Source organism: Zalophus californianus, chromosome 4 (genome assembly GCF_009762305.2).
Source record: "Zalophus californianus isolate mZalCal1 chromosome 4, mZalCal1.pri.v2, whole genome shotgun sequence".
NCBI lineage: Eukaryota > Metazoa > Chordata > Mammalia > Carnivora > Otariidae > Zalophus > Zalophus californianus.
In genome coordinates, this window is record NC_045598.1 from 35000482 (window position 1) to 35024297 (window position 23816).

Sequence of the window (23816 nt, forward strand, 5' to 3'; positions counted from 1 at the left end):
GATGACCACTGACCACTCTGGGGGAGGGCTAGGCCTGTGTGGATGGAGGAACTCTAGAGCCTGTGGGCAAAGCCTCCCCAAGGCTCCCTGGCTGTCAACCTGGTCCCCCCCCCCCGCCACGCTCCCAGGCCTCCAGCAGCCCCTGCCACCCCTATTTCCCATCCGGGCAGGAAGGCATGCTGACACCTACTCTGTGCAAGCCTCTGTGCTTCATGCTGTGCACACTGATCCATTTGTTAGAGTAACCCGGGAGGCTAGTAGTATTATCCTCGGTCTCTAGGTATGAGGAAACGAAGACTCACATAGAGTAGTAATGCTAAGTAAGGTAGGTTTCCAGACCAGATCTCTCCCACTCCAAAACTCATATTCACCCTCCCAGGCTCCTAACTCCTATTCCCTACCTTTAGCCCAACCCTGGCCCTGGGAGTCTGCCTATGACTGAGCCGCCAAGACAGAACACAGGGAGTGTGGGTGGAAGAGCATGCCAATGTGGAAATGAAAAAGACATGAGCCTGAGGGGAGAGGAAGATGTTTCTGGTGGGGGGATTGGGTCCAGAGCTACCATGGTAAGTGTCATTACTCAGCTGTCTCTCCGGGTCGTGGAAGCCCAGCCGGCAGCCACGGAACAGAACCAGGAGCGGAGCCTACCCAGTCTCCTGCCCCGACTCAGACCCACCCCCCCCCATCAGTTCCCACAACTCAACAAGGGGGAGCAAGACCGCCTCCTCTGTTCCCTCCCATGCCCCAGACCCAGCAGAGGGCAGGGGACTCTTGGACCCACCCTCCTCCCCAGTCTTCACTTCCTGCTATGGATTACTTTAGCCAGATGTTTTTAGTGTGGTAGACAGACCACAGCCCTGGACTATAGAAGCCAAGGGCTTCATTTTTGTAGTTCTTTTTTTTTTTTTTTTTTAAGTAGGCTCCGTGCTCAACACGGGGCTTGAACTCACAACCCTGAGATCAAGAGTCACACATTCTACCCGCTGAGCCAGCCAGGCACCCCAAGAGTTTCATTTTTAAGCTTACTGACAACAAACTTTGGACAAGTACTTCTACCCGTCCCGATCTAAAGAGACTTTCCCTATCTCGGTTGCTAAATATCCCAGGATATTGGTAGTAACAGCAGCAGCAATAATAATAGCAAACACTTGATGTAAAGGGCTTATATGCACCAGCACTATTTGAATGACTTTACACATAACCTTGTGAAGCAGCTACTTCTATTCTTTCCATTTCACAGATGAGAAAATTGAGGCACAGGGAAGTTAAGTAATTTTCCTAAGGTATTCAAACGGATCTTTCCGTTTAAACGGTTGATGAGAAGTAACTTGTAAAATGATAGTTATTTTGTAAATATGGGGGTGCTCTAGAAATTCAAAAGCAGTTTTCCTAAACAGAGCTATTTATAAATGGAGAAGGGGAGCGCTTTTTAAAGGCAGAAGTGTTTGACAAAGATGGCAATATGTTCTATTACTCAGTGCCTTCCGGTGTGAGAGGTGGCTCTTCTGAGTTGACCCATCTCCTGCATGCCAGGCTTGGGGAGCAGGTCACAGTGGGTAGCCCACTAGGGCAAACCCAAATTATTCCTATTTAAAATTGCATTCCTTCTTTAAAATCACAAAATGTCAGACCTGTAAGAATCAGCTTCTGTCGTGCCCAGGAGGGCCAGGTCGTAGACAGAGCTGGGAAAAGAGGAGAGCTCCTCAGAAAAACCTTGATTTAGAAAAAAAAGCCCTAGAGGGAGCTTTGCTTGCTTTACCCCCCAACACACACACACACACACACACACACACACATCCTCCTTTTTCATTGGCAATCAGGGCTGAGCTAATGGATATACTTCCTCCCTGCCTTCCCCACATCCCCCAAAATGGAGCCTTTAGGACAGAGAACATAGAATAAGAACAAGACTTGCCTCTTTCCTCAGCAGAAAGGGACTGTCCAGAAAATATGTGGGAATACCTATTCTCAACTAGACTGCCAAATTGCTTTTTCCCCTCTGCTGGGGGCAAATGCCTGAGTTCTGCTGCTAAGGAAGGCCTGAACCAGGTTGATGAGGCAAATATTCTCAGATCCTATTGCCCCACTTTCCTGGCTCAAACTGATATTGAAAAGAAAGTATGGCAGGGGACCAGGAAGATTATCAGAGAGGCTAAGGGGACATTCAGTCTTGGGATAGGACTGAAGCAATGGATAGTACAATTGTTGGATTTAGGAGGGCACAAGAGTTGGACTGAGGTTGGTATTAAGATAGCTCTGACAATGGGAACTGGGGTTATTTCGGGGAACTGGGATTAGATTCAGGTTTAGATTTTTTTTTTTTAAGATTTTATTTATTTGACAGAGAAAGACACAGCGAGAGAGGGAACACAAGCAGGGGGAGTGGGAGAGGGAGAAGCAGGCCTCCCACAGAGCAGGGAGCCCGATGCAGGGCTCGATCCCAGGACGCTGGGATTATGACCTGAGCCGAAGGCAGACACTCAATGACTGAGCCACCCAGGCGCCCCCAGGTTTAGATTTAAATTTAAGAGTTGAGGGGCACCTGGGTGGCTCAGTTGGTTAAGCATCTGCCTTCAGCTCAGGTCATGATCCCAGGGTCCTAGGAATGACCCCGGAGTCAGGCTCCTTGCTCAGCGGAGAACCTGCTTCTCCCTCTCCCTCTGGGCTCTCTCACGCTCTCTCTGTCAAATAAATCAATAAAATCTTTTTAAAAATATATAAATAAATTTAGGAGTTGAGCTAGGTGGCAGGACTGGGTTGATCAGAGGGCTGGAGTTAGGTTTTGCTTCAGAGCTTCCCTATAAACTGCCTGCTTCATGCCGGTCTCCATAAAGAGGGGATCCCTAATAGCTACCCCTGGCCTCTGGTCTAGGAGCTTTATTGAGGAATTAGGAGTGAGGGTGCGGGTTGGCTCTGGAACGGAGCACAGTCAGTGTCCCCCAGCTAGGGAGCTGTCTAGGCTAGAACCTTGCTCCTCAAAGGGTGGTCCACAGGACAGCTGCATCAGCTGCACCTAGGAAAGCCGCAGAAATGCGAAATCTTTGGGACCCACCTCAGAGCTACCAAATCTGAATCTACATTTTAACATGAACTTCTACGAGTTCTGTACACTTAAGGTTTAAGAAGCACTGGAGAAGCTTTCCTGGCAGAAAGGTCAAAGGGCATCCAGCCCCTGGGCCTCCTCCAAGGGCCCCCTGCCTGATACCCCCCTCCCACTGCTGGAGCCACAGCGACACCTACTGGCCACGGGCACCTAGGCCAGCCCCTCGGGGACATCTGGACCCTATAGTCCCGGCCTGCCTGGCCTCCACCCTGAAGCTGGCATTCCTGAGTTCTGGGGCTCTGGCTTCCCCAGCTAGGCTGGAGCAGGTGCAGGACGGACCAGGGCCTCAGAGCAGGGCAGGGCTGCGTGCAAGCTGGGGCTTGAGGCCTCAGTGTGAAGAAGGCAGGGCAAGCGAGCAGGTGGCCTCTCAGGTGCCCAGAGCTCAGGACACAGCCCTACCCCTGGTGTGCTCTCCACCCTCGGCAGCACAGAGCTCGCGTTTGCTCTCTTCACGGCAGCCCTCAGCCAAAACGGACAGGGTGCAGCTTCCTGTCCCGACCAGCGGACAGCTGATGCCCCTCGAGGACGTGGGATTTGAACCTATGTCTGAACGACTCTTCTGGGAAGCGGACTTTGAGGAACTACAATTGAAAAGCAACTCGGGGAAGGGGAGCAGCTGGGATATTTCTGGTCCAGGGTGGTGGTTGCTGGAGACTGGATTCCCGTGACAGAATCCTAAGTCAAAAGGGAAGACTAAGGCCAAAGGGCAGAGAAGAGGGATGGGGAAGGAAGGCAACTCCCTTCAAGGCAGGGCTCAGCTGACCCACCCCAGGGGACCTGACTGCTCCAGAGCCACCGGGGAGGAGAGGGGGGCCTCCTGGAGGCAGCAGTGATCCCCTCCCTCCCGTCCTCCCCAGGACCAGTTCTTGTTGAACATTCAGCCCCCCCCCAGCCCCGCCCCAGTCTGCTCTCAACTATAAGAAGGGGTTTGCCTGGGAACTAAATGATTGTGATTGCCCACCAGTGTCTGCCATTAGTGGTGATTAGTTAAAACATCAGAGTCTAAACAGTCAATTGGCTCTAATAATTAATACCATGGCTCAGCTGTGACTGTGAGTGCGCGAGGTAAGAGAGAGAGAAAAATGAGAGAGAAAGGGAGACAGGATTGGCAGGGAGCCCTAGCTCTGGAGCTACCATTTCTTGACCCACGCGCCAGGTGCTGGGCCAGGGTGCACCTAGCTCCTAATTCTGTGTGCTCACAAGACATTTTAATAAATTACTTCACTGAGTTATCATAATCGCCCTGTTAGTCTCCGCTTTCCGGTAAGAAAAATGAGGCACTGAAAGGAAACGCCAGTAAATGCTCAGTAACGGTCAGGTGAATGAACAGATAAATAAGTGAATGAAGTCCCCAAAACCGAAATTCAAACCCAGGTTAGCCTGACTCCAGGAACTCTGTGGGCGGGGGAAGATGGGAGAAACTGCAGAGACAAAGCAAAAAGAGAGAAAACACCCACCCTTCTCTCTCGCATCGTCTCTCCTTATACACACTCCCTCTCACACACTCCGCTCTCCAGCACCTAACACACCCTGTCCGGCTCCGCGGACACGCGCGCGCGCACGCGCGCCCTTCTCCCTCACACAGATCTCCGTCAGACAACCGGCCTCTCCCCTCTCCTGCCCTCGCTGCGTGCCCTACTCCACACCCCTCTCCACCACACAGTGTGTCCTCTCAGCCCCAGTCCTGTCTACACACCCACCCGGCCACACAAACGTCCCCCAGCCACGCCCTCACACCCGCCCTCTCCCCCTCCCTGCTCCCGCACACAGACCTCCCCCCTGCCTTTCCTACGAACCTCTCCCCCTCCGCTCATGTGTTCACACCTCCCTCTCCCGCAACCGCTCGCTTTCATTTCTCTCTCACACACTTCTTTCTTTCTCTCACACGCACCCCTCCTCCTTCTCGGGGCCCGGTCTGTCCTCCTCAGTGCTGTATTTCCAGCTCTTAGAATATCACTTGGCCCATAGTAAGCTCTGAGAGAGAGTTCGGGAAATGAAATAAGCGTACCCACTGCTGGCTACCTCCGACACACACACACTCCCCCTCTCTCCGCCCACCTCCACCCCACACCGCGTACACATCTCTCACACATACACAGGGGTACGCTTCGGGCCTTCTCCTAGAACCGGCCCCCATCGGGCGCTCCGCTTGGTCACCTCTCCAGGAGTCAGGGCCCAGAGGCCTCGAGCGGGGCGGTCTCGGGCTCGGCTTACTCATCTCTGAACTGTCCCCAGACCTGGAAGAGCCACAGGGACTTCCCTGCCTGGCAGCGGGGTGGGGGCTCTCATGCCGACCCCTTAGGTATCCTAGAGCCGGCTCAGCCACTCCCCACCCCCTCCCTGGGTCACACGCAGCGACAGAGCGGCCAGTGAGCAAGATGGCTGTGTGTGCATTGCTATTAATCACCCCTCCTGGTCCGCTAACGAGGCTAATGCGGTAAGTGACAATAGCCCATCTTGGTTCCTGATTTAGGGGCTCAGGACGGAAGCTGGGCTCCTGGGAGTGAAGACGTGAATTCTCCACGACACTAAACCTTCAAATAAATCTCCTCCAGTCAGAGAAGCCCAGGGCACTAAATCCCATGCGCCGGTAATTGAAACCCTTAGAGCTTTCTTGGGTAGGGAAATTGCTGAGAGAGAGAGAGCAGCCCAGGGGTTCCGGGTGGGGTGGTGGGCTAGCAGAGAGGCCCGCAGAGGGCTCTGCAATGGGAGAGGCTACTGGAGACCCTCCCTGAGCACGTGGGTATCTGTCCATCCTGTGTGGGTATGTCTGTCAGTGTTTCTAGGCATGGGATTTTACTGTCCATCTGTCTTCACATGGCCACTGCCCACCTTCTTCCCACCAGCTCTGGGGACACTGGTATTTTCCTAGGACAGCTGGAGCTTCTGTCTTTCAAGGGCTTCTCCCTGTCAGTGACCATGAAGCCAGGCTTTATTTAAACAAAAGAAATTGACAGCATGACCTCATTTGCCTGCCTTCCCCTCTTTCTCCCCCTCTCACCCCCACACCTCCACCGCCCACCCACTCCATCTTTCACTGTCTTTCCAGACATTCTCCTGCAGTCCCTTCAAGTTCTCCTCCCACTGACTTGGCCGCTGAATCATTCAGCAGCCACTACCACCCCCTCTGTGCCAGACTGTGTCGGACCCTGAGTGTACCAGGTGAATCAGAGAACCTCCCTGCCCTCAAGGAGCTCGGAGTCTACCAGGGGAGACAGATGGACAAAAAATCATTGCAATATTATATGTAGGATGTGTGCAATAATCAAGGTAAAGGCACACAAGAAATAGCATGAGAAAGGGAGTGATATCAAGGAAGGCTTCAAAGAGAAGTATCATCTGGGTGTGGTCTTAAAGAACAAATAGGAGTTATAGGTTGCCCATGGAGAGGTAGATGTCATGAGCAGTGAGGACAAGATGCGAGGAGCTGGGCCTCGCCCAGCCATAGCACGCAGCCCTGCTGGAGGGGATACGAGGCTGGAGAGGGGCTTGCATGATAAGGAGCTCGGAATTTATGCTGTGGGCTTTGGGAGCCGAGGAAGGGTCTTAAGTGGCTGAACGATAGGATCTGACTTGTGTTTTAGGAAGATCCTGCTGGCTGTAGAGATAGAAATGGATTAGAGGGGACAGAGAGGCATCAGGGATCTTGACAGGAAAGAGTGGAGATGATACCTGAACTAAAGCAACAGAGAAAAGACAGCGCTGGGGGTCCTTAGGAGGTAAAGACAGCTCAGACATACACTTACCGGATGTAGGGGCCAGAGTAAAGAGTCAGAAAAAACAGGAGGAGGGCAGGTCTGGAGAAAGACAAGTCCCATTCCAGGCACACTGAGCTGGAGGAGCCTGCGGAACATCCAAGTAGAGGATCTGGTGCACGGTGACAGGCGTGGGACAGGACTAGAGGTGGGGATTGAGGAGGACAGCGTGCAGAGAGAGGAGGGGATGAAGACAGGCTAAGAGCTGGCTTCTGAGGGGGGGGGGAGGGTCAGGAGCATGGGCTCGAGGGTTGAGAGTCCCGCAGCACGGCTTACAGGGTAACCGTGGGCAAGTTACAGAGCTTCTCCACGCCCGTTTCTTCGGTGATGGAATAGTAAAGTGCTTGGCACAGAGGAAGTATTTGATTGACGTTATCCCTTCTTCTTCCTCATCTATTCAACTTGTACTTACCCATCACCGCTCAGCTTGTGTCTCGTCCTTAGGGAGGCCTTTCTGGATTCCTCTGAGCAGGGCAAATCTGCTTTTACAGGTTCCCATAGCACTGTTCACCTCTCTTTGGCACGACTGCAATTTTACAGTTGTTTGTATAATTTTATTGTATCTGTTTCCTCCTACTTTGTAAGCTCCAAAAGGACATAGATTTTATTGTATCCTTAGACCCTGGTGCAGTGCCTAGCACATGGAAGACCCTCAGTAAATATTTATTGAATTAACAAATAAATGAATATCGCTGGAGTATCCATCCTATCTGGCGAATGATGACCATCGAGGATCTGATTGAGAGCAGCCTGGTCGAGAGTGGGGTGGTGGGAATGCAGACCGCAGTGCCGTAAGAAGTGCTAGGAGACAAAGGAGGATGGACAGCAAGCACGACTCTTTGGAGCATCTTAGGTGAACCAGGAAGGAGAAGGGGAGGGCGTTAGCTACAAGGTGCCATCCAGAAGGGAGAGATGAGTTGTTAATATTGTTGCGGGGGGAGGGGGAGTGACTCCAAGCATGTAGATGCTGATGGAGGGAGGCACACAGGAGAGAGGGGGCCCACAACAGCTTTCCCCGCAAACAGGCGGGAATGGGATTCTAAACCCAGGAGAAGGGATTCTAGCCAGAACAGGAAGAAGAATACCTCTTCCACTGAAACTGGAAGAAGAAAGGAGGCGAGCATGGATCTGGAAGTTGAGGGAATTCATACCTAAGGACTTCAGATTTCTGAGCGAAGTGGGAAGCAAGGCCACCTAGTAAGAGAGAGGGGGACAGAAGATGGGGCGGGGAACTCCAGATAGTAAAATATTATTGGATCGTCTCTGTGGGAAAAGGGAGACAGAGCTGACCAAGGGCATGTTAAGGGATTGCTTAGTAGTGCTGAGCTTGGAAACGGTGAATTTTTATTGGCACATATCTGCATGGTTTTGTGATTTTCCCCAGCTGTGTTTAGCCGCCTGTGTGTCTGAGACAGAAAGGAGAACAGAGGGATCGTGGAGGAGGCAGAGGAAGCAAGAGGGTGTTACAGTGATGTGCCCTAGGACTGAGACTAGATTCCACGAGTCAGTGGTGTGTCCGGAGATGGGAGGATAGAGGGAGAAGTGAGTATGATGGGGGCAAGGCTGTGGGAGGGTTGGGGGGGAGAGGAAGTTCTATCACAGAGCAATTCAGGCTGTTGACCAGGTCCTCCAGGAGGAAGTGAGTCCAGGGGAAAAAGAACGACCCCTGAGGAGGTCAGTGATGGGGCTTGGGGTAGACAAGTGAGAGTCGAAGTCCTGGAGGACTATGGAGAATGGAGGACACCAGTGATGAGGGATGCAGGGGAGTACTTGGCCTCAGCCCATAGCATGGAGGAACGGTGGGCTGGAAGTGGCAGTGAGCACAAGGAAGACACTGACACCCCACCCCTCTCCTGGCCCGAGGAACCCGGAGTTGGGAGAATAAACAGCCTGCACCGAAGAGAACTCCAGGGAGTGGTGTCTCCAGGGCATGTGCCGCTTTCCAGGAAAGTGACGAGAGGAAGTAAAGGAAGTATCCAGGGACCGAGGAAGGCGAATTTACTGGCACAGATCTCAGTCCCGGAGGGCATGATGGGAAGATGGTAAAGAGCCATCCGTGGAGCCCCCTCCGCCCCCACCTTCCCTGGCATCTCTCCTAGGAGTGTCCGCCATGCCAGCCCACCTCCCCCAACTTGACCTCTCTCCCCCTGCACCATCCACTCCCCCACCACACCTCGCACGTGTCTGTTCTCCGTGCTCCCCCACCTCCTCCACAGACCCTCCCGCTGCCCTGCCCCACCCCAGCCGGCCTGAGTGAGCAGGAACCCCTGCACCTTCATTTCTCAGGTCACTGCTTGGCTAATGGGCTATTAATTTGCTCAATCGTCCCCTGTGAGGCAAACTCAATTTCTGCCAGCCAGTCGTCCCTCCCTGTCGACAGCGTGATTGATTGGAGGAACAGCTGTCACCGCCCGGCTGCCTGCTCTCTGCCTCCCTTCCTGAGAGTCCTCACCACCCTCCTCCTCGGGCCGCTGCCCCGCGCCCACAGAGGCAGCACACCCCTGCCACCTGCCCAAGGATCTGTCGCCAGCAATGAAAAATGACAGAAATATTTAAGGACAAATAAGGTTTCCCAACGCAATTGAAAATGATTACAGGCAGCTACAGATGGGGCCAATCTGACGCGTAGCAGCAAATCAAATCGAATTTCCTTATCGGCGTATTATTTTAGGCGTTATCTGGCACGTCGATGCAGTTATCAATTCAATTTCAGCCGCCAGTCCGCTGTTTACTGTCTCGCCTTTGCTGGGAAAAGGTAAACATGCTCAGCCCAGCAAATTAATTTCTGGCTGAAGCCAGAGGCTGCAAAGGACTGCTCTGCGGTACCCCGCAGCCCCCGCCTTGGCCTTGGGCTAGTGGGCCAGGCTGGCCGGGCCTGGGGCAGGCGAGAGCTTGCCCAGGGACCAGAAGCCCCACTAGTCGCCTGCCCCGCCTCCCCCCCTCCCCGAGCAGGATTCAGGGCTCCTAGGAGACTGAGGTGACCACTGTTGGCTCCGCGGCTGCTGCCAGGGAGAGGTGAAGGTCTCCCATTAATTCCCAGCTAAAAATGACAAATTCATCTTGGACGACAATTAAATGAAGTCAGTAATTGATGCTAATTGATCTCCAGATGCGAGGGCTCCCCTCAGCCTTAGCACCACGTGCCTGTCTTGCTCACTCTCCCCACCCCTCCTCTACTTCTCTCTGCTGCTCTCTGGGTCCTCACCCAGCGCCTGGGGCTCCGGGTCTCCTGACCCCACAGGTCTGGGGGAGACAGCTGGCCTGGGCTGGGCTAGCAGGCAGCGCCTGAGGCCGAGGAACTGGCCTGCTGCCCAGCCAGCCCCTGCAGGCACTTGCCATCAGTGCCCCGAGTCCCACCCATCAGCCCAGAAAGCAGGTAACATGCCCTCCTCGGCGGTTCAGGATTTATTGCCCACAGCTGCAGAGGTTCCCACTTCATTTTTATAAGCCCATAGTCAGAGCCAGCAGGGGGTAAAGCACACTTGGATTTACTTTACTTTAAACAGTACAGTCCTATAGCATTTTGGCTCCATGGCAAGGAAGGCACTGGGGCAGAGTATACAGGTACACTCCGTCTACACTCGCATTTAGGCAGAGGTGCTCTGGGCACCCCTGGTGTGTTTATCTAGACGCGAAAAAAGACCCGCACTTGTGTGAGCACCTCCCTGTGTGTGCCAGTGACCCCCACGTGCACATGTGTGTCCAGACACTTGAGAGGATAGGTTGTGCATGTCCACATATGGAGATTTTCCTGGATTGGGCGCTTTTCTACAGTCACAACTAATCCCAGGGAACCCCCCAGAGAGGCTCTATCTGCCCCACCCATCACTGGCCTGGCCCCGCCCAGCGTGGGGCGGGGGCCCTGTCTGGAAGTTATTAGCTAATGGGGGAGGGGAGCTGAATTGTAGCTCCAGAAGAGGTGAGAGGCTGCAGTTGTGTTTGGGACAGCCAAGGTCCGCGGTATGAAATAGCTGGGACCCCTGAAGCCCCACCAGTCTCTAAACAGTTTGGCTGGTGCACTCGGTAGAGCAAAGGCTGATGGGGCCAACAGTTGGGGCTCCAGGCCCCAGACTCAGTGAGCTTGATCATGCGTCGGCCCAGAGCCCTTGGCTCCTGTTCGAGCCGAAGTCTGAGCCTAAACCACTCCACAGGCTGACCTCCACCTGGCTGTCCTGCTTATGTTCTCCATTGGCCACCCAGGAGACATGCCTGGCTCAATCCAGGCCCCCTCTACTGCTTGAGACAGGAAATAGCATCCATCACCGTAGGGGTCAGGGAACCAGCCAGGCTCTGGTTTCATAAGGACCCGGAGCTGGTAGCAGGCCATGTAGAGTGGGCAATGCCAATCTGAGCTTTTGCAGGCAGAGGTGGGAGAATGGAAGATGGCATGCGGGCATGTGTGTCACCCCATGTATTATTATATCTGTGTATAAATGCCACATGTAAGGAACTGGTGTGTGTGAGGTACTCTGCACCGTCTCATGGAAAGGAGAGGAGCAAATGAAGGAAGAGGCACTTATAGTAGGGATAGATGACCAGACCAGACCCTAAATAAGGGTCAGGGCGGAGGCAAGAAGTCAGAGAAAACTCCCACAATGTCTCCCAGCTAACGTCTGCATCCTCTGGGGAGTTTAGCAAGGTCTACCGTCATGCATTCATTCATTCATTCAAAGAATATTTATTGATTTCTCTCATTACTATTACTATTCTCTTACTTGGGGCTATGTCCTCTGCTAGATGCTGGAGCTATAGCAGTAAACAAGTTAATCCTTGCCCTCAAGAAATTTCCAGTCTAAAGAGGGTGACAGACACAGAGTAGGCAATTGTAACACTGGGTCACTAGAGGTGGCACAGGAGGCTGTGGGAACACAGAGAAGGCACTTAGTACAGTCTGGGGGAGTCGGGGAAGGCTCCCTGGAAGAAGAAATTCCGAGTCCTTTCCAGCGAGAGTAAGAGTTAGCCAGCTTGTGCCAATGGCCTTTGCCATATTCTTTGGCAAGGCCAAAGCAGAGACAGATAGGCCCTATTTGGTTCCAAGTGACTCAGGAACTGCTAAAAATGTCACCCTCCCCCTGAGCACCAGCCACGGCCCTGGGGTCTGGGCAGGAGGGTACACGGTTGTTTTCAGGGCATCCCCGGGTACTGGCAGATAAATATGGGCCATCGCTAAATGCACATCTCTCCTCTGGCTGCCCCACCCCCACCTCCTCGACCAGGGATGCCTATTAATCCTGACAAATGATGACTTACGAACATGTAATGCAAACTGATTCATCATACATTCAAATCCGCCGCCCCGCCCCAGCGGGAGGCCCCAGCCAGACAAGTGTATTACACGGATAATGTATTTGACGTATTAATAAAACCAGCCGCATTGCTCTGGCGCGGGGACTGGGGAATGCCAATATACGATGACAGATCACATATTGATGAAATCCAGATGTTTGGAATCATAGTCTTGGGGCCTTGTTCATATTGACTGAAGGTAAAAAATGCCATCTGTCAGCGTGTTAACTCTTCCTGTCCCACACTCAGCAGAGGCGCCAATCATGGTTTTCTGGAGGGAAGAGGAGAAAGGGGATGAGCAAGAGAGGGCAGGATGAGTAGTCAGGTGGTCTGGAAGGTGATAGATGGATGAAGTGGGAGTAGATGGTTGTACTGTGGATACAATGGGTGGAGGAGACACTTTTCGTGCCTTATGTTCTTGACCTCTCAGCAGCATGTGACCCTAGCAATGACACCCCCCTCCTTGAAACTCTTTCCTTCTTGGCCTTGATGATACCGTACTTGTCTTTGTCCTCCCTTTGACTGTTCTTAGTCCTTGATGACTTAAACTTCCTCCACCTGTTGGAGCTATTCAAGGTCTGTTCCAGCCTCTTCTTACTGCGTACTTGCTCCCTAGCCGATCTCACCTACTCTCAACTTCAGTAATTTGTTTATTCATTCCTTAAATATTTATTAACGATTTACCATATGTCAGACATTGTGCCAGGCACAGAGAATGCTTTGGTGAACTTCAGCTCTTACCTGTGTGTCAACGTCTCCAGCTCTCTCATTCTGGCTCTGGCTCCCACAGAGTGCCTAGAAAGCATTTTCACATGGACGTCCTAACAGTTCCTCAAACAAGCACTACATCCAAAATGGAACACATTTTCCTCCTCACCAAGCCTGCTTCTCCTCCTCCTATTGCTCAAGCCAGAAACCTTGGAGTCACCCTTGGCTCCTTTGAGGCCTTTAACCCCCACGTCCAACTGGTCCCCTTCTGTCCACCTCCATCATCATCATCACCATCGCCCTCCAACAAAGCACCATAATGTGTCACCTGAGTTAGTGAGATCACCTTCTAAGCAGCCTTCCTGCACTCTCTACTCCGCCCCCTCAGACCATTCTCTGCAGTTAGAATGATCTCTTTTAAGTGCAAGTCTGATATGTCTCTCTCCTGCTTAAAGCTCTCCCATACATTAAAAAGCAAACAAACAAACAAACCAAAATCATTAACGTAATTAAAAAAGTCCTCCAGGATCTGGCCTCTCTCTCATTATATCTCAACACTCTGCCCCTCACTCACTCTGCTGCAGCCTCACTGGACACTTTTCAGTTCTTCAGTTGGTCCTTCTCCCCTTCTGTACCTTCAAACACACTGTTTTGAACCTAGAACTCGACTTGTCCACAGTCACTGCCTGACTGCTTCCCACTCATCCTTCACACCTTTGCTTGAATGTCATTCCCTTCACCTCCCAGGCCAGCTGATATACTTCCACAGGTCCAAGTACTTCCCTTTCTCTAAAACCACTCTGGGGACGTTTGTTATTGTCCCTATCTGCAGTCAGTTCCCAAGCTCCTTGAGGGCAGAGAGTGTACCTGTCCTGTTCATTATTGCATGGCGTCGGTACAATAGCAGGCCCATTGTCGGTATCCAGTTGACTATTGAATTATTGCCTGGGTGAGTGCATAGGTAGGTAAGTAGCTGGGTATTACGCAGTGGTTAAGAGCACTAGCTTTGGCGTCAGACAGACCTGAATTTAAATCCTGCTCTGACCTTCCAGCTCTGTCGCTTCATTGTTCCAAACCCCATTTTCCTCATCAGTGTGATTGCAATAATAGTATCTACATCACAGGACTGTCTCAAAGATGAATGGGATAAAATATGCATAACATTAAGCCTACAGCCTAACATACAATAACAATCAATACATAGCTATTATTAATACACAGATAATGGATAAATGGTTAGATGGATGGACAGATGGATATACTGGCATACAAACCAATCAACAGATAAATGGGTATGGATGGATAGGAAGGACCTCCGTGGAGGCCAGAAGGGCCAGGGCCAGGGTACCTACAGAATCATATACAATCTTGACCATAGCGGGGAAGAAGGCCAAATACAGGGCAGGGCCAGGCTGGTGTCAGAAGGGGACAGATACAGGCACAAACAAGAAACTGGGCTAGCAGCCTACTAGAGATGATAATGACTCATCACTTTGTACAGAGCCCTGGTTTAAGTGAATCCTCACAAAAGTCCTGGGAGCTAGATATTATTATACCTACTTCACACAAGGAAAAACTAAAGCTCAGCAGTGTTAAGTGATTCGCCCAAGGTCTCACAGCTGGTAAGAGACAACTGTGTTGAATTCTGCTTGAAGGCTCCTCTGTGTCCTGGTCACCAGGAAATGGAAGCCCTTCTACCAGGGGTTCGGTGAAGGGAAGGGTGGGGCACACGTGTGTGTGTATATACACACACACGGACACACATACATCCTCTTAAAAGGCCCAGCTTCCATTGCCATGTGTCATTAGCGGTACCCTCACCCTCATTTTAACCCTCCCCTTTCTTAAATCAGACACTGGGCAGTCAAGCCCTGCCTTTTGTGGTCTGCAGAGAAAAGATTATGAAGATGGCACTTGCTGCTTGAACAAACAGAGGCAAGAATGGAACCCAGAGGGAACAGAACTAGGACACCACCAAACAGGCCAAGCCAGAGAAGCACCCGCTGGGCGGGGCGCTGCAGGGTCGGATGTGGGTTAGTGATCTCGGAAGGGAGGGCTTTCCCTGTGAAAGAACCCCCAGCCTCCAGTTCCCAGTTCAGCACCAGGTTTCACTATGGAAGATGGCAGAGAAAGAGCAGCTCTGCGGGCCCTGGAGTTGCCTGCTCCCAATGGTCAGCACTTCCCAACAGAGGGGGGCAGCAGAGGGCTGATCTGGGACCCCAGGTGCTTGAGGCCCAGTTCCAAGGCCTCAGGGCCCGACCGGTGGGGAGCCTGGCCCAGGCGAGGAGAAGGCTACTTGGCTTGAGCGCTCCGCTCTCCTCAGCGTGCCTATCCGTCTACACAGCCTGCGGCCAGTCACTTCCGGGTGGAACCTCACCGATTTGGGTGGGCAGGTATTCTAAGCAGCTCCGAACGCGAAGGCGACCTCATGGAGGTCACACAGCTAGGGAGCTTGACCCTGTCGTCGCCTCAGGCTCGTGGAGCTTGAGGTGCCGTGCACGGAAGGCTGAGGACGGGGTCGGGCCCCTCTGCTCCCTGCTCCCCTCCGGCTCCGGGGGCTCCCTGCGGCGGGCGGGAAAGTGGAAGTGGCAGGCACAGTGGGGGCAGGGCGGGGCCGGGGGGAGGTGCGGTAATGAATGTGGACGGGAGGCGGAATGAGCGATCCATCTTTGCATGGGAGGGGAGGGGGCCGCCGGCGTTCCCCCCACACACTCACACACTCAATCAGGCGCTGTCAGACCTCGGGCCGCCTGGCATTTTGGTGAAGAATCTCTCAGCTAAAAATTGTTGTCAGTCCCATTTCCTCGTTATCAGTGCAAGGGCTGAGGCAGCGCCCGGGGATTAACAGGAGCGGCGAGCGCCCGCACCGCCATCCGCTGCCGATAACACTGGGCCTCCCACCTCACCGCCCCCATTCATCATCTTTAGCACTGACAGCCCGTCCCAGTCCCTGTCCCCAGCCCCTCATGCTTCCCGCGTCTCCCCACTACGCTGCTCAGCCTGCCTCCTGACCTCCCTATGGAGCCAGGCCTCCTGAAGAGGGACAAGATTCAACCTAGGCCCGCAATGACCCACACCCACCTGTGGCAAAGGGCCTGGCCCGCTGGGGGGTGGGGGGGAGGGGCAGGGGCAGGAGTGAGGGATGCTCAAGGAGAAGATGCTTTCTGACAGCCTGCCTCTGGAGGGCTCGGTCTGCCTACCTGTGATGCTGGCACATTGGCGTTGCAGAAGGGATTCCAGGGATTCCTACATCAGATGGGCAGCTGAACTAGGGATTTCCAGAGGTCTCTCCAGCCTGAGGACTCTCCGATTCTGGGAACTGTGGAAGAGAAGGGCCAGGATGCCTACTCTCAGGCCTGGGAAGAGTAGGGGGTTGAGGACTTCGTTCCCACCCCCGCAAGACCACAGCCCCCTCCTCTTGGCCATCTCCAGCGGTTTTATGGCCCGTTTTATGGCCACTGTAATGGCCCAGGTCAAAAGCTTCAGGGAGCTGTATTCTGGGAATTATGCAAACGAGGAGCAGGCCCAGGGCCAGAGTATGGATTTTGTCATTAAACCTGGGCAGGCCATGTCGTTAGTGCAGTAAAACCCACGTCATGACCACAGGTCTCAATATAAAATTATAGGGAACACAGCGGGGGAGGGGAAGCAGGGGGCCCATGGCCAGGCTGACACCTGCCACTCTAACCCCTGAGAAAATGGGGGTGGGATGGAGGGCATGGGCTTCAGGGTCCCTCTGCTGATCCCTGTCAAGGCTATTCCTAAAGCTGAAGCCAGGAAGAGGGCCCATTGTCCTGATGGGGAAACTGAGGCCAAGCTCCGAAAAGTAGATCTCTGTGGCAGCAAAGCAGATGAACTGAGAACAAGTAAATGGGAATGCTGAGTCCTGGTCCCAGCCTTGGAGGGAAGACTCTGGGCACTAGGAATCCCTAAGAGCCAGAGTTGGTGGCCCAGGCTAAAAGGGGCAGAAACCCTGATTTTTCCCACCTCAGCTCCATGCCCTGGATCCTCTGCTTTGTCAGGTCCCCTCCCTTGCCATTGCCCCCAGTTATGCCCCAGGCCCTGTCTCAATGATCCATTTTAACAGCCTCATCAATTCTCCTTTATTCACCCCTCATGCTTCCATCAGGCACTGCCTCCCCCTGGACCCTACCAACCACCCTCTGGTCCCTCCAGCCTCCACCCTCGAGCGCCCGTTCCCACCTCCCGCAGCCCTGGCCAGGGCAGTGCTGACTGGACCCACTGACCCTTCTTTGGCTTTCCTCTTACTTTGTGATCTCCTTCAGGCCAAGAACGTGTTTTATTTATCTCTGAACTCCAGTTTCTCCTAGAATAATGCCTGAAGTAAAATAATTGTTTAATAAATGTTTGCTGAGTGAATAAATAAATGAAGCATTGAGATCGTGAGCTGAGTACAGGGATCACTGTCCAGTTCAGAGACTCAGTTTCCCCACCTGTAAAACAAAGGTATTGGCCTGCAGAATTTCTAGGGTCTCACTCCACCTCTAAGATTCTTGGGCCGAATGAAGTTCGAGGCAGAGCTGAGACTAGAATCCTCATCTCCCATCTTCCAGACCAGGTCACATCTGCTTCTTTTACTCAGAACTACCTTCCAGCTGTCCTCTGAGCATCTGAGGCATAGTCAGCAAGGCACATGATCAGGAGGGCCCCTTCCCCTGCTCAGAGACCTAACCACACAGACTAGAGCCACACCTACCCTACCCTGGCCCACACCAAGCCTCCACAGTGGACCTCCCAGCTCTGCGAAGATCATCGGGCTTCTAGGATGATCTGCTCTTCTTCCTACAGGCTTTCCCTTCCTCTTTTCCTCTGCTTTGCTTCATTACTGCACATCTAGTCAATGTCAGGTCTGTTTTCAATTGTCTATAAATATCAAGTTGGGTAAGAAATGGTCCCTGCCCACAAGAAAGTCACAACTCATTGTTTTGCTCCCGGTTTTCTGCCTGGAACACTTCTAAGGTACAACTTAAATTTCATTTCTTTGGTTAAGACTTCTCTTTTTTCACTCCTCAAAACACACACCCAGAATGAACTACTCCCTCCTTTGAGCTCTCAGATGACTCAGTCTGGACATCCAGGAGAGCTGTGACCATCCTCAACCTTGTGTCAAAGGGAGGTGGGTTCCTGTGCTCAGCCTGAACTGGGAGCTCCTTCAGGCATGGGGTTGCTAGAGTTAGCAAATAAAAATATATGACCTCCAGGTAAATTTGATTTTTGGAAGAACAATGAGTAACTTTTAGCATAAGTATATGCCATGCAATATTTGAGACATACTTATACTGAAAAGGTATTCATTGTTTACTGAAATTCAAATGTAATTGAGCATCTTATATTTTTTTAAAAGATTTTATGTATTTATCTGACAAAGAGAGACACAGCAAGAGAGGGAACATAAGCAGGGGGAGTGGGAGGGGGAGAAACAGGCTTCTCGCAGAGCAGGGAGCCCGGCTCGGGGCTCAATCCCAGGACCCTGGGATCGTGACCTGAGCCAAAGGCAGACACTTAACGACTGAGCCACCCAGGCACCCCTGAGCATCTTATATTTAATCTGGCAACCCAACTCAACCACCATCATTACTGGCATGGCCTTTATCTCTCTGAAAGCTAATTTTGACCCTCTCTGGGCAACAGTGGGAAGAAGAAGCAGGGAGAAAGATCTTGGCTGAAGCTAAAGAAGCCTTTCTACAGTCGACGTTTACATAGATAGGCAAGGATGTTTCTGGATGAATAGGACTCCTCAACCCCATGCCTTAAGCAGAGGGCAGAGGAGCACTGGGTGGCAAGAGTGACAAGGGAGGAGAGAGTTTAGGCTCCCCCAAGAGGCATGCACTAGGCAACCTTCAGCCTCCTTCCTAGAATAGTGTGCTCTGGTCACCTTCAGCAACAGAGACAGTGACAGAGCTGTGGGTGGGGACATGGTGGGGACAGAGTGCAGGCTCCCAGCTGGACCCCCAAGCCAGCATAAACCAGCACAATACCCACTTGTATTCCCATACAATTTGAAGGGTATTTGGGAGGGGGAAACCCAGAATCTGTTAGGTTCACAAGAGGCCAATGAGGTCATCCATGTGAGAGGTAGTGAGACCCAAACAGGGAGAATATAGATTCCAGGAATACCGAAGAAGCAGAATGGATAGGACGTGGTGGTTAAACGAATGTGGGAGGGACAGTAAGGCAAGGGAAGGGGCCTCAGGGGAGGCGAAGTTTCCCGGCTTGGGTGACTAAGGTGCTGGTGTCATTAACTAAGATGGGCACTGCTGAAGAGGAGCAGTTTTGCAAGGGGTGAAGAAGCTGAAGGGCTTGTTTTTGGATCCGTTGACTTTCAGATTCTTGGGGGACATCCAGGCATCGCTGTCCGTTAGGCGCTTGGATACAGAGGCTGAGAGAACCAGGGAGGGATCTGGGGGAAGAGACACAGATTCTGGAATCTACAGGGCACAGATGGGAGTTAGGGCCATAAGAAGGAAGAAGAGCATCCAGCATGCAGAACAGGGAGAGGGGAAGCTATGGGCAGAATCCTGGGAAGGTGAGGAACCCGGAAAGAACACTACCCCAGAAGTCACATGGGTCCTTTCCTGTCATTCCCCCTCGACTGTGAGGGCCTCAAGGGCAGAGACTAGATCTGATTATATTCTGTGGCCCCACCACTCTGCACCGGGGCTGGTTCAGAGTAGACCCCAGACAACGTTTGCTGAATGACTGCAGGAATGAATCCTCTTTCTCCCTCTTTTCTTCCTTCTCCAGACTTGGGGAATATGAAAGCAGGGAGGAAAGGAGAGACAGAAGGGGCACTGGATATTCTGGGTGATGGCCCAAGACCTTCACTAACCTGTATGAAACGAAGTGATTCAGCTTTGATTGCACAGAGCATTGACTGTGTCCCAACAGATTTCCCAGAGGGGCAGCTGGCTAAGGAGGTGCCATTCATGGCCCCGAGTCACAAAGAAGAGTTGAATTGTCCTGGTGTCTGAGACCCTCGGGCTCCACCCTCCTCTAGGCCAGGAAGTCCTGGGAGGCAGCAGGCTTGGACTGGAGGATTGGGACACTGGCTTTCCGTCCACAGACTAGCCCAGCTTATCTGTCTGTCTCTTCTTCTTCCCTCCCCAGGTAAGAAAAAGGCAGCAGCTTTGTTTGACAGCCAGGCCCCTATTTGCCCCATCTGCCAGGTCCTGCTAAGGCCCAGTGAGTTGCAGGAGCATATGGAGCAAGAACTTGAACAGCTGGCCCAGCTGCCTGCCAGGTAAGCCACCAATTGGGGGAGCCTGCCTGCCAGACGATTCCACTCAGGGTTCTAGACACCAGGTCCCGGGAACAGCCACCTGGCCCAGTCCCCAACCTCTAGGTAGAAGGCAAGGCCCTCCTGTTACTCTCCTCTACTCTGCCTTCAGTCCTCGGATCCTCCAGCAAAATGGTGATGCCTTTCCCTTCTTGCTGTCTTTTCGGAGATGGGAAGAGCGTGACCCCTCTTCAGTCCTCCGCCTCAAAAGGGCACAAGAGGAGCTGGAAAGGGATGAGCCACAGCCCCGGGCCTTGCACTGCCATGCTAAGCCTCCGGGTAGGGTAGCAGAAACAGGGACTGGGCCTGGCAGTCTGCCCAGCAGTGTGGCCTTGTGCCGCTATCCAGGGGAGTAAGCACTGCCTTCTCTATGAATCTCAAGGTCTTGAAAGGTGACAATCAAGAATGGGCTTGGGCGGGTCCCCCCGTGCTCCACCCTACCTCCCTTCTCCCTGCCTGAAGGACCAGATGGAGCCTCCTTGAGGGCCTAATGGAGGAGCCAGGTTATCAAAGGGACAGAGCAAGGGTGTGACAAATTACCCCAAATCTTAGCAATTTAAAGCAACCATTTCATTGTACTCATGGAATCTGTGGGTTCAGGAATTCAGACAGAGCACAGAGGGGATCACTTGTGTCTGCTCCAGGATGTCTGGGGCCCCAGCTGGGAAGACTCAATGGCTGGGAGCTGGGATCATCTGGAGCCCCCTTCACTCACATGTCTGGTGATTGATTCCGGCTGTCAGCTGGGACCTCAGCTGGGGCTGTGACCAAAGCACCTACACTTGGCTTCCATGTGGCCTGGGCTTGCTCATAGCCTGGCAGCCTCGGGGTAGTTGGATTTTCTATGTAGCAGCTTAGGGCACTCAAGCAAATGTTCCAGCCAACGAGATGGAAGCTGCATCACCTTTTACAACCTAGCCTCGAAAGTCATTTAATGCCACTTCTGCTGTTCTCAATTGGTCGAGGCAGTATCAGCCCAGCCAGATTGAAGGGGAGCAAACATACACCCCACCTTTTGATGGGAGAGTGACACGGTCATATTATAGGAGAGCACGTGGGATAGGAGACATGGTTGGTTGCAGCCTTCTCTGGAAGATACGTCTGCCAGGGAACAGCCTTCCCCACCATTCCCATCCCCACCCCACCCCTTGTTCAGTTCAAGTCATCAGACTTGACTGATCTTCCTTCTACTGTCTCACCTAATCCCCCTTGCAGGGTGCAGGGGACCCAGAGGTAAACCAGAATGGGTCCCACCCCCAGAAGCTCATTGCTTGAGAGTAAGGGGAGCGGGGCCATAGAAACTGTGAGGGGTAGAGGCTGCTCGATGGGAAGAACTGTGGGGCATGGAGAAAGTGCCAACCCCAGCAAAGAGCAGAGAAGACCTCCTATGGGAGGGGCGGCCTGAGCTGAATTTTGAAGGAAGTATTAGTTATGTGTTCCTGTGCTGCAAATTACCCTCAAACCTAGTGGCTTGAAACAACAAACATTTATTACCCACAGTGTCTATGGACCATCAGTTCAGGAACAGCTTAGTTGGGTAGTTGTGGGTAGTTGTGGCTTCTGGCTCAGTCTCTCATGAGACTGCAGTTAGGATGTCAGCCAAGACTGCAGTCATCTGAAAGTCTGCCAGTGACTTTGGGAGCCATTCCCAAGATGGTTCCTCCACACGTGGGTCTCTCCGTAGGACAGCTTGAGTTTCCCTCTGACATGGCTGCTGACTTCCCACAGAGGAAGTGATCCCAGAGACTCAGGAGGAAGCCACAATGCCTTACATGATCTAGTCTCAGAAGTCATACAATATTGCTTCCAGTGTATTTTATTCTCTTCATTAGAAGCAAAGTCACCAAGTCCAGCCCCCACTCAAGAGAGAATTAAACTCTATAAGCTCTACTTCTTGACAGGAGGAATATCAAAGAATTTGTGAGAATACTTAAAACTAGCACAGAAGACTATACAAATGATAAAATAATAATCCTGTTTGAACACTCGCTATATGCCAAGTACTCTACATTGCATTAATGTATTTAATCTTCACAACAACCCTCTAGGGTAGGTAATAAAAAATTATTAGCTCCATTTTACAGATGGGGAAACTGAGGAACAGAGGGGCTAAGTGGCTTCTCTAAGGTTGCACAGCCCAAAAAGTGGTAAAGATAAGATTCGAACCCAAGCAATCTCACTGTAGTGCTGCGTCCTTAACCGATCCCGGCATACACACACATCCCTGACCCTCCCCAGCACACACTACCTGGGACTAGCCTAAAAGGGGCACAGCGGAAAAGAAGTACCTTTCCGCAATTGAGTTCCACACCTTGGCTGTCTGGAAGGGTTTCTGGGTAATTTGCTTCCAATGGAGGACTTCCCCTCAATAAGAACAGAGAATAGAGGCAGAGGTGTGTGGAGGGACCTGCAGCGTTCTGTAAAAGCTGTGGACCCCTAAGGATCTAGAAAATGGGGGCCCAAGCTCTCTGCCTCCTCAGTGGGGGCCACACTATAGCCTAGTCCCTGTGGCCCCACCCCTGCACAGCCCAGGGAGTCCACATCTACCCACAGAAGTGCCCCCCAGCCGTGATCCTGCACCAGTACCCCCCCGTATTTCCTCAGAGCACCCCCTACTTCCACACGCTTACCCCCATGTCCGTTTACCCACCCAGAGCCCCCACATCTGCTCCGCCCCTCATGGCTGTGTCTTGCGTCCCCCACTTCTGTGCCCCTCACGTCCAGGCCCAGCCCAGCACCCCCTAACCCTTGGCACGCCCCCCCCCCCCCCCCCCGGTGTCTGACAGCCGGACAGCGGGATCTGCACAGCAAGTGAAATTCCCGTCGGATCGATAAAGCCGAAGCGCTGGCGGCGACGGGTCGATGGTTTTATCTGTCTCGGCCCCGCCGCGCCCGGCGCGCTGACAGTCCGACCGGCCGGCAAAGGCGTTCAAGGGCAGCAGCGCCCGCCGCCCCCTCCCCTCCCATCCCATCCCCTCCTCCGCCCTCCTCTCCCTGCGGCCGCTGCGCCCACCGGACTGCGGGCTGGACCGGCCGCCGCTGCCCTCGTGATTTATCTGGATTTTTAATTGGAAAAAATTTGCGAATTAATTGATTTCAGGAACTTGCCAATTAACATTGTAATTGGGTGCGTGATAAATTCCCAAGGAGCGTGTCAGCTCCCTCCGGGCTGAGGGCGAGGGCGCCGCAGAGCCGGGGTAGTGCGCGGGGAGGGCCCCAGCCTTGGCTGCCCTTGCCCCGCCCCCGCCCGCTGTCTGGGAGGCAGGAGGAGAGACGAGGAAGTGGGGGAGAAGATGTGGCACCTGGGCTCCTGAGATTCCTACCCACCCCCCCACCCCCACCCCCACCCCCACACCCCTCCCTGCCACCGGCTCCCTGAGCTGAATGGGACCTTTGCCCAGCCATTTCACAGATGGGGAAACTGAGTCTTGCAGGAGGGCGGAGCTTGTGTGTGCCTGGGCACCGCTGGCACGGAGGGCATCCCCCATCCATGGCATATGGCCAGAGCCTTCCTGCCCAGCTCTCCAGTCCTCTCCTTTCCCTTCCACTTCATGCTCCCTGCTCCCTGCTCCCCTCCCTTCTTCTCCTCTTCCCTCCAACTTTCCCCTTCCTGCTCTTACTCTGCCTTTGCCTCTGCTCTCCCACCCCTCCCACAGCTTAGCGGGCT

At 53.0% G+C, this 23816-nt stretch overlaps 1 protein-coding gene across 2 annotated transcripts in view; it reads left to right on the forward strand.

Annotated features, from left to right (window-relative positions):
- Positions 1–23816, forward strand: part of RNF220 (ring finger protein 220) — a 221035-nt gene that overhangs the window by 165511 nt on the left and 31708 nt on the right. For both annotated transcript variants that reach the window (XM_027599911.2, XM_027599918.2), the window contains exon 3: positions 19981–20113. In XM_027599911.2, the coding sequence (XP_027455712.1) occupies positions 19981–20113 (133 nt within the window). The remainder of the gene's footprint in view (positions 1–19980; positions 20114–23816) is intronic.